The sequence below is a fragment of the Takifugu flavidus genome, chromosome 3, assembly GCF_003711565.1.
Source record: "Takifugu flavidus isolate HTHZ2018 chromosome 3, ASM371156v2, whole genome shotgun sequence".
Taxonomy (NCBI): domain Eukaryota; kingdom Metazoa; phylum Chordata; class Actinopteri; order Tetraodontiformes; family Tetraodontidae; genus Takifugu; species Takifugu flavidus.
The window spans coordinates 6706616-6720853 of NC_079522.1; the positions used below are offsets into that span (position 1 = coordinate 6706616).

General features: G+C 49.3%; 3 protein-coding genes across 11 annotated transcripts in view; 2 read left to right on the top strand and 1 right to left on the bottom strand.

The window, feature by feature from the left end:
- Positions 1 to 14238, top strand: part of rps4x (ribosomal protein S4 X-linked) — a 158636-nt gene that overhangs the window by 119090 nt on the left and 25308 nt on the right. The gene's annotated exons all lie outside the window — the stretch shown is intronic.
- Positions 1551 to 11929, bottom strand: phka1a (phosphorylase kinase, alpha 1a (muscle)). Of its 9 annotated transcripts, XM_057028082.1 has the most exons (34): positions 11650 to 11928; positions 10745 to 10903; positions 10621 to 10668; positions 10364 to 10532; positions 10166 to 10248; positions 9814 to 9894; positions 9077 to 9175; positions 8844 to 8990; positions 8695 to 8748; positions 8490 to 8612; positions 8324 to 8419; positions 8087 to 8194; positions 7802 to 7880; positions 7584 to 7718; positions 7255 to 7509; positions 7103 to 7181; positions 6833 to 7011; positions 6283 to 6447; positions 6112 to 6206; positions 5892 to 6037; positions 5652 to 5805; positions 5423 to 5581; positions 5214 to 5343; positions 5045 to 5146; positions 4864 to 4979; positions 4676 to 4711; positions 4404 to 4439; positions 4190 to 4225; positions 3624 to 3668; positions 3379 to 3540; positions 3257 to 3310; positions 2974 to 3174; positions 2722 to 2897; positions 1551 to 1808 (listed from the first exon to the last, which is right to left on the bottom strand). In XM_057028082.1, exons 1-33 carry the CDS (start codon positions 11725 to 11727, stop codon positions 2724 to 2726), a joined length of 3783 nt encoding a protein of 1260 aa, XP_056884062.1. In that variant the 5' UTR covers positions 11728 to 11928; the 3' UTR covers positions 1551 to 1808; positions 2722 to 2723. The 9 variants fall into 9 exon arrangements, with proteins under 9 accessions (XP_056884062.1, XP_056884064.1, XP_056884061.1 ...); XM_057028084.1 differs by having other exon boundaries at positions 1551 to 2897; positions 6944 to 7011; XM_057028081.1 differs by having other exon boundaries at positions 1551 to 2897.
- LOC130523123 (E3 ubiquitin-protein ligase makorin-1-like) lies at positions 12065 to 13830 on the top strand. The gene is made up of 4 exons (XM_057028143.1): positions 12065 to 13067; positions 13149 to 13256; positions 13348 to 13439; positions 13636 to 13830. The coding sequence occupies exons 1-4, from the start codon at positions 12796 to 12798 to the stop codon at positions 13686 to 13688; spliced, it is 525 nt and encodes a 174-aa protein (XP_056884123.1). The 5' UTR covers positions 12065 to 12795; the 3' UTR covers positions 13689 to 13830.

The window sequence follows — 14238 nt, forward strand, 5'->3', positions numbered from 1 at the left end:
GGTTTTATCAGGCTGGCGGCTGCCTGCTGCAGGGATATTTGACTACTCGCGCCCCTGAACTGACCCGATCTCATCCTACTTATACAACCTATGTGCTCGGGCATATAGGCTATGGTTTAGTAAACGGGCCACACAATGTCGGCACGTGACTTGATGCTTCTCTGCCCCTTTTTTCTCTCACTGATCTGAGCCATGAAGTCATTTTTAAGCAATTGCTGCATGGTTTAGCACAGCCACAGGGGATCTTTTGCTTTATGATATAGATAACAACTGTGTTTCGCCAATGAACGCCTGGAATTTAAGATAGAGATACAACAAAGGGGGGGTGCTCTCCTCTAGAGAGGCACACACTAACGGCGACTGGTCCAGAGATATAAGAATAAACCACTTAATCACATGTTTACAGGTCCAGCAACCTCACAACCCCGTTAAACGACCATCAGGTCTGTCGGCTATATTCAGGCTGCGTAATTGTGTAGACTTCGATGTTTGGGAGTTAACTGTGTCAGCCGTGCTGCCTGACCCTGAGGGGGCTGGAAAACCAGGGGCCAGGGAGCGTGTGTCCATGTCACGTCAACTGGGTCAGTGAGACAAAGGCGAGCCGGACAGTGACATCATATTTGTTCTAATTTAGCCTCCAGCGGTTGCTGAGGCGAAAACGACAGAAGCACAGAGCGAAGCAAAGAGCGGAGCGTCTGATTAAATCACGCCACTGCACGAGTTCCAGGAAGTTTGCCCAGCCCCTCCGCGAGATTGACAAGACCCCCCCCCTCTTAGTTACATAAACATCAGCATGGGGTCTTTATTTTCAAGCGTGACTCGTGCAGGTGAGCCACCCCGAGGTGTCACGCGGGAACGTGAACCTCCTGCACGGCCTCGCTCAGGCCACGTTGTGGAGGCAACTCACGCCATCACCCCGGGATGTGTCCGCGCTCCAGCTTCCTTCATTGTCAAACTCACGCTCGTCCCAGCCAGCAGGCATCTGTACTTTAAACTTTGATTGCCCCGAAATGTGGGGACATTAATAGCCGCTTGATAAAAGGGTCAAAGGGCGGTTGGCCGGTTTTGCAGGCCGGACTGGGTGAGGAGGCAGTTTTAGTAGAAATGAGTTACCCAGAAGGTCAAAGCCAAGAGTTCTTTGATAGAGGACGCGGTGAAAGGTCTCAGCAGTTTGGGAACACTGGAATAGTTACGCAATCTTCGTGTTTTTTTTTTTTCCAGATTAAATCTGAGACTTCTTCATGGAAAACCTGGTTTAAACCGCACGTGCGACATGTCAAGTTGTCCAGTGGGGGGGGGAAATGATGCTATAATTAACGCTTATCTAACTATATTTTATAAATGTAACCCTAAAAAAAATCTAATAGACTAAACTCATAACAAAGGTGGAAGCGGACGTAATCTCAGATTAAAGTGGTGGTGTCGAGGCCATGTAGCGCCCCCTGCTGGACTGACGTTCAAAACATTGAACAAAAGATGGCAAATGTTGATTTATTTCAGCACCAAATGAACCCAGATTAGGACAAAACAAAAGTCAAGTGACAAGAGGCTCATTATCTCCCGTTTTAATCTGACACAGCTTCAAAATAAACCAGTTCAGTAGTAAAGGTCCAGCAGTTGTAGTTTGCAGGTCACCTGGAGTGTTGTGACGACAGGTTACAAAACCAAATGTTCTTCTGCCTTCTTTCCACCTGTGTACGTGCTGAAAGCAGACTTCACGCATGAATAAAGTGAGACACAATTGAATGAGTTTCTTCTTCCTGGATGCTGTAACAACAGTCTGCCGCTGATGCACATTTAGCGGAGAACTATAAAACAAAACATTATATTAGATTTGTCTGTACATCACACAGCAGCACTATTTGTGTTGTAAATAGGCTGAAAATGTTAACGTTTGCAGTGCTAAATGAGCTCATTAGCCCCTCCTCCTCCAGGATGTGTTGCTAACGCTAATGCCGCGTGTATTCCGAGGCCGCTAACACAATCCTGATTATAAAATAAGGCCCGGCGTAACGGCTCCAGAATAAAGCCAAAAACAAGCTAACACTGACGTAAAATTCACTTTCTAATAGTTTTACCTGTAAGTCCCAAACAATTCGCGATCTAATCAGAGTAAACGTTGCCACCCTCTCTCGCCATCAATCACAATCTTTGATCAGATTATTTTATTCGTCAGAATATTTCTCCTTTTTCCGTGCGCATACATGCTAAGTCCCATATGAATACATTTCGCAGGGTTTAATGTCCTTGGTAACCTACAGACAATCCCAGTTTATGAGTGGACAGCAGGGAACTGCATGTGATTAAATATAGCTATGCCGCTAGCCCATCAATCAACCAGATTTGAGTAGAATATTGAGGACCTATGGAAACACGGAACCAACACGGGACGCAACTTTTGATCACTAAATAAAGGACGATTCCGTATTTTACGTAAAGGGTGGCAACCTTTGCTTTCCGCCGATCCCGCCTGCCTCTCGCCCTTTTCAAGTTAACCTGGATGATCTGTTGATTCCAAAAAAATAAAATAAAATAAGGGATTGAGATGGATCATGTACGTTTGCTGCTCAAGTTGAAGGTAGTTTTCACAGAAATAAAAGTGTAACACACGTCTCTGGGGTGAGGATATACAACAGTTCTACTCAGTGCTGTCGATTTATTGCTAATTTAATGTTATATTCCCTACTGGGGGGGAAGGGGGGTCGGGGGGGTTACACGGACCCTCACTGCACCGCACACGAGCCGCTGGGCAGGAAGTCCTGGACGTACGCCGCCACCGCCTTGGTGAGGTAAGTCATGCTCCCGAAACGGCCACTGGGGGCGCTGTCGTACAGCAGCCGGCACACGCCGGTGGAGGGGTCCTTCTCCAGGATGTGCTCCTCTGCTCCCAGATCCCTCTGGAGAGGACGTGAATATGAACATTCCGTTAACGGGTTGGAGAGCCAATGAGAATCCCCCGCCGGCGCTGCTCACCTGATCCTTCAGGAACATGTCGTTAGCCACGTGGACGATCTTCTCCACGTGGATGATCGAGCCAATGCTGGGGATGTCCACCTCGGCCAGCATGGTGAGCACCAGGATGGCCTCCACCAGCAGCTGCCGGTACTCGGGCTGGGGGACACGGTTCAGAACCGTCTCCACGTGGACGGAGAACTTGATCTCTCCCGGCGTCATCTGAGGCGGAGAATCAGAGGCAGGAGCTACGACTTTCAACCTTCTCTCCCGTTTCTGGACGACATGTCGGCCGTGTCCTTACCTCTCTGGTGGTTGAGGAAGGAAGGACGAACCCTTCTATGGACAAACCGTGACACTGAGGGACAAAACGGTCACAAATGAGGCAGGATTCTACATCCTGAACAAAGATCTAGGCGGAAATACCTTCTGCAGGATCTTCCAAACTTTCTGGTAGAAGCCGACTGGGACTCGGTTGAGCGCTCCATCCAGACGCCTCCTGCGGAGCCACTGGCCGTGTCGAGTGTCCTTGACGCCGGGAAAGTTCTCCGGAATGTCCAGGGACTCGATGGATGGCAGCTTGTACCTCTGAACGGCAGCAGAGGACAAAGAAGTTAACACCTCCGCTTGTGTCACGGCTCCAAAATGGAAGAACTGTAAAAGATCTTCACCCCAGACTCGACGTTTTCGATCTCCACAGAGTGGGACCGCATGCTCTGACAGGGGACAGGAAGGATGGGGAGACACAGGGCAACATGAAGACCTGACAGGAAAAACAGCAGAGCAGCCCCCCCCCCAAAAAAAAGCTGATGGATTCCCGATTCTTCATCAAAAAGGTGATTTTCAGCCGGAATTATTCATGAAGCCAGATATGCAAATTAAGCCATCACACCCCGAAACGACGAACATTGTAATAATTGAGTCGTGCTCGACTGAAACGTGTCGGGCGGCGTGAACGCTCATGGAGCCTGATCCCTCTAAACCTTTCGACGGTGGAATGGCGACTGGTCCAGCCATTGTTGTTACTTTACGTGGACTTGAAAGCCCTTTAAAAAGACAAAGAAAGTGATTCAAAGAGAAGATTCACCCCCGAAATTGACAAGACGGGCAGATCGAACATCGACGGAAATCAAACTCCTCAAATCTATCCACGATTCTCTTGCCGGGATCAAGGCAGAATCACTTTTTACGTCTCGGCTTGGCTCGGAATTAAAAACGAGCAGCCACAGATCATCACCTTAACAAAGTCGGGCAAAGACCCCCTGCGCTCCATCTGCAACACAGAAGACAATAAAAAAGCAAAGCTGGGAATTAGCAGAAGCTCTTTCCCCGCGTCGGTTAGCTTCCTGTGCTAATGTCGAGGCCAGAAAAACCTCTCTGACATCACAGAACCAAAGAACGCCTCCTCTTTATCAGCGATCTAAGAGATGTGAAGTAATATTCTAATTCACCTTAAATATGTCCGTCAAAGACAACCTGTGTTCCACCTGCAACACAAAACCCAGTTCGTCAATCTGCCCGCGAGCCGCTCCGCTCCGGGAAAAAACAAATGCCAAAGTCCCGGCAATTCAAGCAGTTAATCTCAAGGGGAATCACTGAAATCGTCCGCCCAGCTTCCGTTTCATTGTCCCGATTGGAGCCTCTCATTTCGCCAGGTGAATTATCACCTAATCTGACCGGACACGTGCTCAAACTGGCGAGCGCTCGCCGCCGCCGCCGTCACCTTGCCGGGGTCCGTCAGCGACAACCTGTGCTCCAGCTGCGGAAACACACAAGCCGTTGACAAAAAAAATAAACTTCAAAATAAGAGGAGGAGCGGTTGCCCTGCCCGTTGCCACGGTTGCACCGACAGCTGTTGCACATTTAGACAAAAAAAAGAAAAGAAGGAGGGTTTAAATCTCTCCGTCCTACCATCTTCATGTCGCTCTTCAGCTTGCTGATGCCGGCCCTCTCGCTCTTTGTGGCGCCTACGTTACCGAGGTGATGGATGGAGATGGCAGGGCTGACGCCGGCGTCCAGTTCTCTGACTGTGGGGTGAGAAGAGGAGTGAAGGGCCGCCGTGAGGTCAGCGGGGTCGGACAGGCGGACTCACCGCTGCGCTGCACTCCAAACTCCTTCCCGCTCAGGATGTGATGGAGGAGGTTCTTCAGTTCTGATGGACCCAGGCTCATCAGGGTCTCGGTGGCTTCCTCTCCTGAACGGAGATGGTGGTTTACCGACAGGAAGTGGGTCAAGCGTCCCGTCAGAGGCCTTGGGCGTACCTGAGCAGTTGAGCGACTGGGCGAGCTCGGTGGCCATGACCTGGATGATGAGGCCGATGCGGAGGCGGAACATCTCGCTGAAGAGGCTCGGCTGAGTCCTGATGCTCATCGCCAGGTAAACCATGATCTCCTGGAAGACGAGCAACCAAAAATAGAAGGGAGAGAAAGGAAAAAAGCTCGGGTGGGAGGTGCTGGGGGGCGTGTCTCACCTGCGTGAGGATGGCCACGCTGATGTTGTTGTCGCTGGCCTCGTCGATGAGCGCGGCCAGCTGGTCCGGAGGTATCGGGGCCGCGATGGTCTTCTCCCTCGGCTCCGGGGGCAGACCCACCGTCAGGTGCTTCTGGTGCGCCAGCAAATCAGAGCAGGCCTAGGAGCAGATCGCAGCCAATGACACCGGATCTTGGAGACCACGTCTGGGACAGATCTCACTTCCATACCGAGTCGAGCTCCTCCACCTTCTTCCTTAGCATGCCGGAGGTCATCCTAATCAGGCTCCAGTGTTTGAGCTCTCCGGCCTTCTCGTAGAGCTCCGTCAACAGAGACCTCACGGTGGAGCCTTTGCCGTGCAGACAGGTGTCCCAGTCCATCCCCCTGTAGCGACAACCCACCCAGTTCAGTACACTTAGGTGTTAGCCTGCGCCGCCACCGCCGCCGCCGCCGCCACCGCGCTCCCTCACTTGTCTTTGAAGAGGATGTAGAGGATGTCGGCCTGGTCCTGCAGACTCTGCGTGTCCCTCAGCAGATGGACCAGGGCGCTGTAGTCAATGGCGCCGCCGGCGTCTCTCGGGATGCCGCTCTCTGTGGTGACGACCACCGCCGGAGCCTGCGGGGTCGTTCAGATTCAGAGCTGGGAAAGAGGAAGGACTGGAGGGGAGCGGAGAGGTGACGCTGACCTACCTGAGCTTCCTGGGGCGTGGAGGCCTCCGGGAGGTTCAGGTTGAGCGACGACTGAGCGGAGCGGAAGAGCTTATTGGACAGATACATGTTGGCGTCTGGGCAGAAACGAAAGGCAAGATGGCTGCGGCCTCCTAGCGGCGACCCCAAACACTCCAGAAAGGATTCACTCACTGTGCACGTCCAGGTTCTGAGCTTTGTTCTTCAGCGCCACCATCTCCTTGGTTTTGCTGGCCACGGCCTTGAACCTCCCCAGGCCTCCTCCTGCCGGCTTCTGGGGCTTCTTAGGCGTAGCGAGAGCCAGCAGGTGGTCCAGGTAGTGGGCCAGATCGTCGGCCTCTGGATCATAAATTCAGAGAGGGGGGGGAGACAAGGACAGGAGCTGAGGACACGGGACACAGTTGGACGAAAAAGAGATTTCAAATATGTCTGCTGTGCATGTGGAAGCGAGGTATGTCAATGCCGGTCACGGGCAGGCGGGGATGCTAACGCAGCGAGCCACCAGACACATGCTTTCACCCAACACGTGCACTTAAAGTTGCACATCAGGACAGAAGGATGGAGGTGGGGACGGCCTGTGATCATGTGACAGCAGGAAAAAGCAAGAGGGCAGATTATCCTGAGTCGGACATGCGTGTTACGTGCGTTTGTTACGGCTTTTGATTGGTTTTCCCCGTCACTGCTTCGCCCCAGCCATCCATCGGTCTGTTTTTGGTCTCCTTACCATCGTCACACCGTAACTCATGCACGTATCCATCGGCGGCACGTTCATCAGCGCCATCATCATCACCATCATACTCCTCGTCGCGACGGCTCTCGCCGCCGGAGCCCTTACCGTCCAGGAAGCTGAGGTGCGCGAGGCAGGAGGTGGTGACGAACTCCGACAGCTTCCCGGTCTGGATCCTGAGGAGGAAAGCTTGGTGAGGTCGCGTTGAGCTGGAAGGAACGCTTGATTTAGAAGTGACGAGCGCTGTGAATCCTGGGTAAATGTCACCTCGCTCCTCCGTAATAACCGTCCTGTAGCTTCTTTAGCGTAGCCAGCACAGCGGGGTCCAAGTCTGCGTGGTCTTCAGCTGCAACACACACTTTGAAGCCGTTACCCCTAAATCGGTTTTGAAGGCGCCTGGTGAGCGCGTGCGTACGTACTCAGCATCGTCTGGGAAACGGGGAAAGTAACGGTAGGCCGTCCGGTCATCCTCCACCTGGACGCGAGGTAGGCGATTTCAGTCCGCAGCATCTCCACGATCATCTTGTTGTCCAGCGCCATGTAGAACTGCTGGTGGTCGATGAACTGGGGTGTGAAGGTGAACATGGTGTTTCTGATGATGTAGAACTTGGAGGTTCCCAGCACCCCGATTCTCCTGTAGGGTCGTCCCGTCAGACCCAGCTTTGGGTTCCGGCCTGCGGCGCGCCCCACGAGACGGTTCAGTAAGGAAGATGTTGATGAATTTTGATCAGTTGCAATAAAAACACACCGAGTCTGGCGTAGATGTGACTCAGGACTCTGGAGGGCTGCACGTGGATGGGGTGGATGTCGGCGACCGTCTCCACGTCGATGTCGTTCTTCATCAGCAGCTCCTTGATCTCCTCAGTCTCTGCCAGAATTGACACTAAAAAAAGAAAAAAAACAGGAACATTTTAAATGCATATTTAAGACATCCTTGCCAGGGGGTCCGTGGAGCGGTCAACTCACCCTGCACGACCACGTCGGGATTGGGGATGGTGGAGAAGCGTCGGTTAAGAGGGTCGATCTCTCCGGGAGCAAGAAGTCCCTAAAAAACAGCAAGACGCAGAAACACTGCAGTAAATATTCTGGTTATTCAGTTACAGACACATTCACGGCCTAAAAGTTGTCATAAAGGCTCGTTGGTGCTCATGTAACGGCGCTTTATCGTTTTTCTGTAGGCCACCCGTGACCAACACCGCCCCCAACAGTGTTTAGGCGGTACTGCACACGCCGAGCCTTTAAACTGCTCACCTCGCTCAAAAGGTTTCCGAGGATGTAGAGGGACTGCCCCCACATCAGGGGACATTTACCCATCGGGATCCTCTCCACAGAGTGAGGGTTCATGTACTCCTCCTCCACCTACGTTTATTGGACCACACAAAAAAAAAAAAAAAAAAAAACACTAAATAAAGGTGGCAACGCGATTAATGCAACAAAATCCACTAGATGTATCAACCAGAGAGGCCAAATCCTGAAAGATGCTGTGACCTTGTCCGCCGGGACGCTGTAAAGCTCCGGCAGCAGCCTGAGCCCATCTTTCTGTTTGATCAGGATGCCTTCCAGAGCCTCCTGGTACTCTTGAACCTGGGGCAGTTCACACAGATGGTTAGCGTTAGCCGTGGCGCGTGAAGATGCACCTGGAAATGGACGGTACCTGTTCGGGGCTGTTGCTAAAGATGCCGTCCAGGATGAGGTAAGTCCAGAAGAGCGGCCACTCGCACTCGATGTTTTCAAAGAGCTTCAGTTCCGCCGACTCGTAGTAGAGACGGTTTGGATCCTGGACAAATGTAATTTTCCACGTTAGCGTGCACTGCAGCTTCGGAAAGACCGCACAGCAGCACGCTCTTCGTGCTCGTTACCTCTTTCGGTGTTTTGTGTCCGTCCCGGAGGAACCTGCAGCAGCCGTATCGGCCCTGAACGGACAGCGTTAAAATTCAACGTCAACATTCGGGAGCTGCGTCGCTCCTTTCAGGAAGTGGAAATGTGAGGGTGAGCCCCTCCTCTGCACCTGAAGCTTGGAGATGATCTCCTCCTTGGTCATATTGACGATGCTCATGTCCTCGACAGCGAAGGCGGGATACGAGATGATGGCCAGCAGCCCGGCGTCCACCTCCTTGGACATGGAGGCTCTGGGCAGCATGGAGGTCAGGATGGACTGATGGACAGGCGGCAAAGCGAGTCACTCGAGATGTTAAAGATTAAAAAATGCATGTCAGACTGCGCACGTTTGCGTCTGCCCACCTGGCAGTGCTGGATGTCATCGGCCAAGGCGTGGACCACGGATCCAGGACCCCCTTTGGCCCCGAACAGGTTCAGCTCGTCCAAAGCCTCCAGAGCTGCCTGGAGGAGACATGTGACCCTCAGTATGATGACTGAGATCAAACTATGATAATTATCACAAGTTGTGCACAATTAACAGGCTTTTCTTGCATCTTCACTTCTATAAATAATCCTGCAATTAGTGAGGGAAGGAGTCGTCCTGCAGTGAGTGGTGTTAAATTTAAACACGTCTGTGTGTGTGTGTGTGTGTGTGTGTGTGTGTGGAACCACGAGTTGTGTTATTTCTGAGTTAGGAGCCTGGGAGAACCTGACACCTTCTGCACGCTGCCTGACAAACAGAAAATATATCCCATTACATAAAAACGGAATCCTGTTTTATATTTAGCGAAAGATCGATAAAAATATGGACAGAAGACAGCGGCTGCAGGGTTGAAAGTGAGCGCAGGGCTGCTCGTCGAATTATATGATCTGTTCTCTGTGATCTTGAGTCCGGCTGTAGAGTTCCTGCCCTTCTAAAGGTCACTGCAGGGACTGCAAAGGTCATCGTGGTGACCAGACACCTTCCTGCACCTGTTCAGCCTCAGCTCTCTCTCTCTCTCTCGACACACAGGAGATGTTTTCTCCTCGATTGACCTTCCTACCGTTCCCATCCCTCCGGTACAGCCAGTTTCATTGTGTGTGTCTCTGCGTGTGTGTACCTTGGCCATGCCTATTGAGCTGGCATTAATCTCAGTGATACCCTGGTTGGTTTTGTCTCCTCTTTCCCACATCCCATAATCCTGTGACAAAGCAGAAAATTAGGCACAAAAATGGAGAAATACACAAATACACATCAATTGACGCAGCGGGCAGGAATAAAACGTGCCATAAAAACAGCAGAACGCAAACATGCCAATAGATTTTAACAGATGCAAGTCGGCTAATACAGGTGAGGCTAACTAGCATAAAGCTAGCGCTTAAAGACTAGATCAATAGGAAAAATTGGTAATAATGTAGTCACACTGTGCTTTTAAAGAGCTTTTGGCTGGGAGAGCGTGAACAGACACTCACAGCCACTTTGTAAGCCGCCTCGATGTAGAACATGAGGTTTTGAACCAGGTCCACTTCATCCTGGGTGTAGACGATGTGGAGCCCTGGTAGACAAGCCAGAGAAGAAAAGCTCAGTTGTTACGACGCGATAATAACATTCTATTCAATCAATGGCTCAGCCATATGTGGTTTTAATGGGATAAAGATGGATGCACGCACCAGATGCAGTCATCTGGGCGAGGAAGAGCAGGAAGATCGAGGTGGCGTCCACCTGCAGGTGACCCCACTGGTCGTCCCCGACAACAGTGGCACACGTCTGGGTGTTGTATTTTGCATGAAGGGAATCTGAGGTGCTTCTGCTGTATTTAAACTTCTCCACCTTGTCCATCTGAAGGGAGAACAGTTGATTTTAAAAACACCCCAACAGGGTAGGAGCTGTTTGTCTGGAAGATCGGGTCATGGCGTTGGACACACACCTGCCTCATGGTACACTGGAGGATGCCCCTCATGAGCTTGACCACACTCTGTTAGGAGAGACAGAGAAAAGGTTCAGTCTATTGCGTCACAGCCCCAGGAGACTCCAGCAGGACTCCCCAGGACCTGCTCCAGTTCGTAGGCCTTGGCCTTGTCCTCGTCGCGGTCCGCGTTCTTCCTGTAGGCCAGACTGAGGGCCCAGACGGACAGGATGCTGTAAACGTTGTCCCTGACCCATGAGTGCGGCTGATCGGGGCTGCCAGGGAGAAGACCTGTGACCGGATCCTACCAGAACAAACAAGAGGTCAAAGGTCACCGGCGTTATTATAAGAGAACCAAGAACAACACAGGGAATTTTAATAGTCTATTGAGGAAAGTCCAGAAGCAGTAGAGGTGGGTGAGTGGACAGTAAGACAGCAGGCAAAGCAAGTGATGAGTGGAATTCCTGACCTTTAAACCTCCAGGAAAAATAAATGTACTGGGAGTAAAAAGACAGCACGTGTGTGTATGTGTGTGTGTGTGGCTGGCAACGAGGACTGTTTCTAGCAAACGCACTAATAACACTTAACCTCCGGCCAAATATGGCAAGACTGAAGTGTTGGAGTCCAGGTTGGAAGGTAAGGATTTAGAATATCCTGAGGTTATGATTAAGAAGGTCACTGCAACGGCCTCATGGACAGCTGCACCCTGACACACCCCACTAAATTAGATATAACAAAAGGCATAGATAGCATAAATATAACAACCCTTAAGTCCATAAATATACACAGCCATCGAAGATATTTTTAAGGTCTGTGTTTTCGAAGAACTTGATAGGAAGCTGTCGTAAAAGTGTATGATGATGCGTTCAATGCCTCACGAACGAGTGTGTAATATCTATAAGTCTTGCGCAAAATCTATTTACTCCGCCTAACTGTTGCTTTGCGGCTGCTAAGACTACCTGAATGCATAATTTAAGAACTTTTGTCGCTGACACCTCTATTTAACTTGTTCGACTGAAGAAACTTACAGTAATGCAAAGTTATTCTTACTTGGTGTCTCAAAATAGTTTGATGGACCATCCGGACATAGTTGTCCAGTTTAACGCCCGAGTTGCTTCTGCTTCTCATCGTGACAAGCCAACTTAAAAAAAAAACAGCTTCGGGAAGAAGAAAAATGGGTTAAGAAGTCGACGCTAAAGTCATTTCGTCGGCGCCTGTCGGAAGTCAACAACGCCGAGATCCAATAAAGGCTGCAGCCGCGGAGTCATGAACGCAGCAGCACAGCGAGTATCGAATATCCAACAAGTGTTGAAACCTGAAGATGCACTAACCGGAAACAGGAAAAGTGGCGGAAGTACAGTGGAGTTCCTTTCACAGTAAAATGCTGACCAAGCGTAATAAATACAATCACGTTAAGATAAACGATAAAAGACGATAAATGCACTTTCTTCAGTTTTATTTCTGTTTATGACACAAGTATTTCAACAATTTTGTCAATGATCCACAACGGCTAATCTATATATATTTTTTATTCAAAGATGGGTGAATACAAATGAAGACTATTGATGAATTGTCAAACTTTCCCAAAATACCACACCAGGCCTTTAACTGAAACCCAAAACAGGCCTTTAACTGAAACCCATTCAAGTTGGATCAAAGAATTTCTGCCCTTTAATCTTTCAATGATCAAAGGTGGTTTGAGGAGGTTTGATTCAAAGGATGAGTGTACAATAACTGCCTATATCCTTTGTATCAGATGAAATTGAACCCATCAGTGACTACAGACAAAATGTCAGAACCCAAGGTAAGAGATCAACAAACACCCAAAACAGGTTCACAGGGTTGTCATACAGGCATCAAAACTACACCAACACATGGGGCTCAACAGGGAATGGTGCGCTATGACTAGAATAATATTTTGTAAATTCTGGTCCTATATAGGAATGAATGAGAAAGGCTTTGGCAAGGTTTTCCAATGTGTTATCTCCACACTCACTACAATCTTAAGATCACAGAAAGAAATGTTGTTTGATCTTTCAATGATCAAAGGGCGAAGGAGCGAGAAATCTCCGTGTCGTTGAACCTGAAGCGGACTCGACCCCTGAGACTCAGCTGGGGTGTTCCACGGAAACGGAGAACTCAGCGGTTCATCAGGTAGATAATAAACTAACGTTTTTAGCCTTGTTTTGCACTCTGATGTTATTTTACTCTAACAATATCTGTCTATACCAAACACGACACTTGCGTTACCAGGAGACCGGTGCTAGTTTACCCATGAATGAAGCTGCTTCCTCCAGTGGTGAGGACAACAATGCAGATATCTGTGGCATCTGCATTGAAAGCATCTACGAGAACGGGCTCCCAAAACAAAAAACCTTTGGGATTCTTCCAAATTGTAACCATGCTTTCTGTGAACTGTGCCTCGTTACCTGGAGACAGATGGACGGATACAGCGCAGCTGTTGTAAAGTAAGTTTCACCAACAGGTGACCTAACTGGTGGCAAACCATTAAGAAGTGATCTGTAACCTGTCTTATGTTGGCTTGTCAGGGGTTGTCCAGTGTGCAGAGTCAGGTCAGACTTCTACCTCCCAAGTGACTCCATCGTGGAGGGAGAAGAGAAGGAACAGCTGATCAAAAGCACCAAGCAGAGATGCAGGTTTGTTCTGAGCTTTAGTGTCTTTATTAATCACCAGAGTTGGACTTCAGGTTAACACAGGTGCTTTCCTTCGTTTTGTCTCTGAATTCAGAGAAGATTTCTGCAGGTTTTTTAATGAAAACGGATGTTGCCCCTTCGAAGAGGAGTGTCGCTACACAGCAGCAAGGACCAGAACAATAAGAGGTAAGAGCCCATGTTGTGTTAAAGTATGTCAACACCAAATGGGGGTGCAACTCAACGCCGAGGGGCTCGCTCGTTTCTTCCACACACTGCATTTGGTGGGAATATACCTTGAGAGCTCAATTCCATTTTTTGATGCTGGTGTGTGTATCCTGTTAGCTGACATTTGTTCTTTTTCTCCCCTCATGGCCTCAAACAGAAGAGGACAAAAAAGACCCAAGGAGACGCCACTACTTCGTTTTAATTAGTTGATGAAGCTGCCGACGAGGGGAAATGTCTTTAGCATCTGTGCTTTCTGATGCAACTCGGTTACACAATTGTCAGCACGTTTGCATGTTTTCTTACCAATAATTGAAAATGTGTTATTATGTACCAAATTGTCCTTCAAAATAAACAATACACTCTGTAAATTTATTTTATTGTCACAAGGCTGTATTTGAGAATCATGTGCATGTACACAACCTAAACATTTAGTGTAGGTAAATGGATAAAACAAAATTGAAATCTCAATGGCCCAGTAGGCTCATAGGGACACTATAATTTATAATTACAAATAAGACAGAAGACTAGGGAAAATGTATTCAAATGCAGATTTGAACCACTGAGAACCACTTCAACTATTGACGTTATTCTATTTGGGCTTGCTGGAACTGGGAGACTTTAAAATATCTGTCACTGTGAATACATGTGAATTTTAGTGAGATTGCATTAAATGATGTTGGAGAAAAACGAGTTTAAACTGTAACATACACATTTGAGTGACATCATGGAGCTTATTCCCTGAGCAGAGGAGACGGCAGAA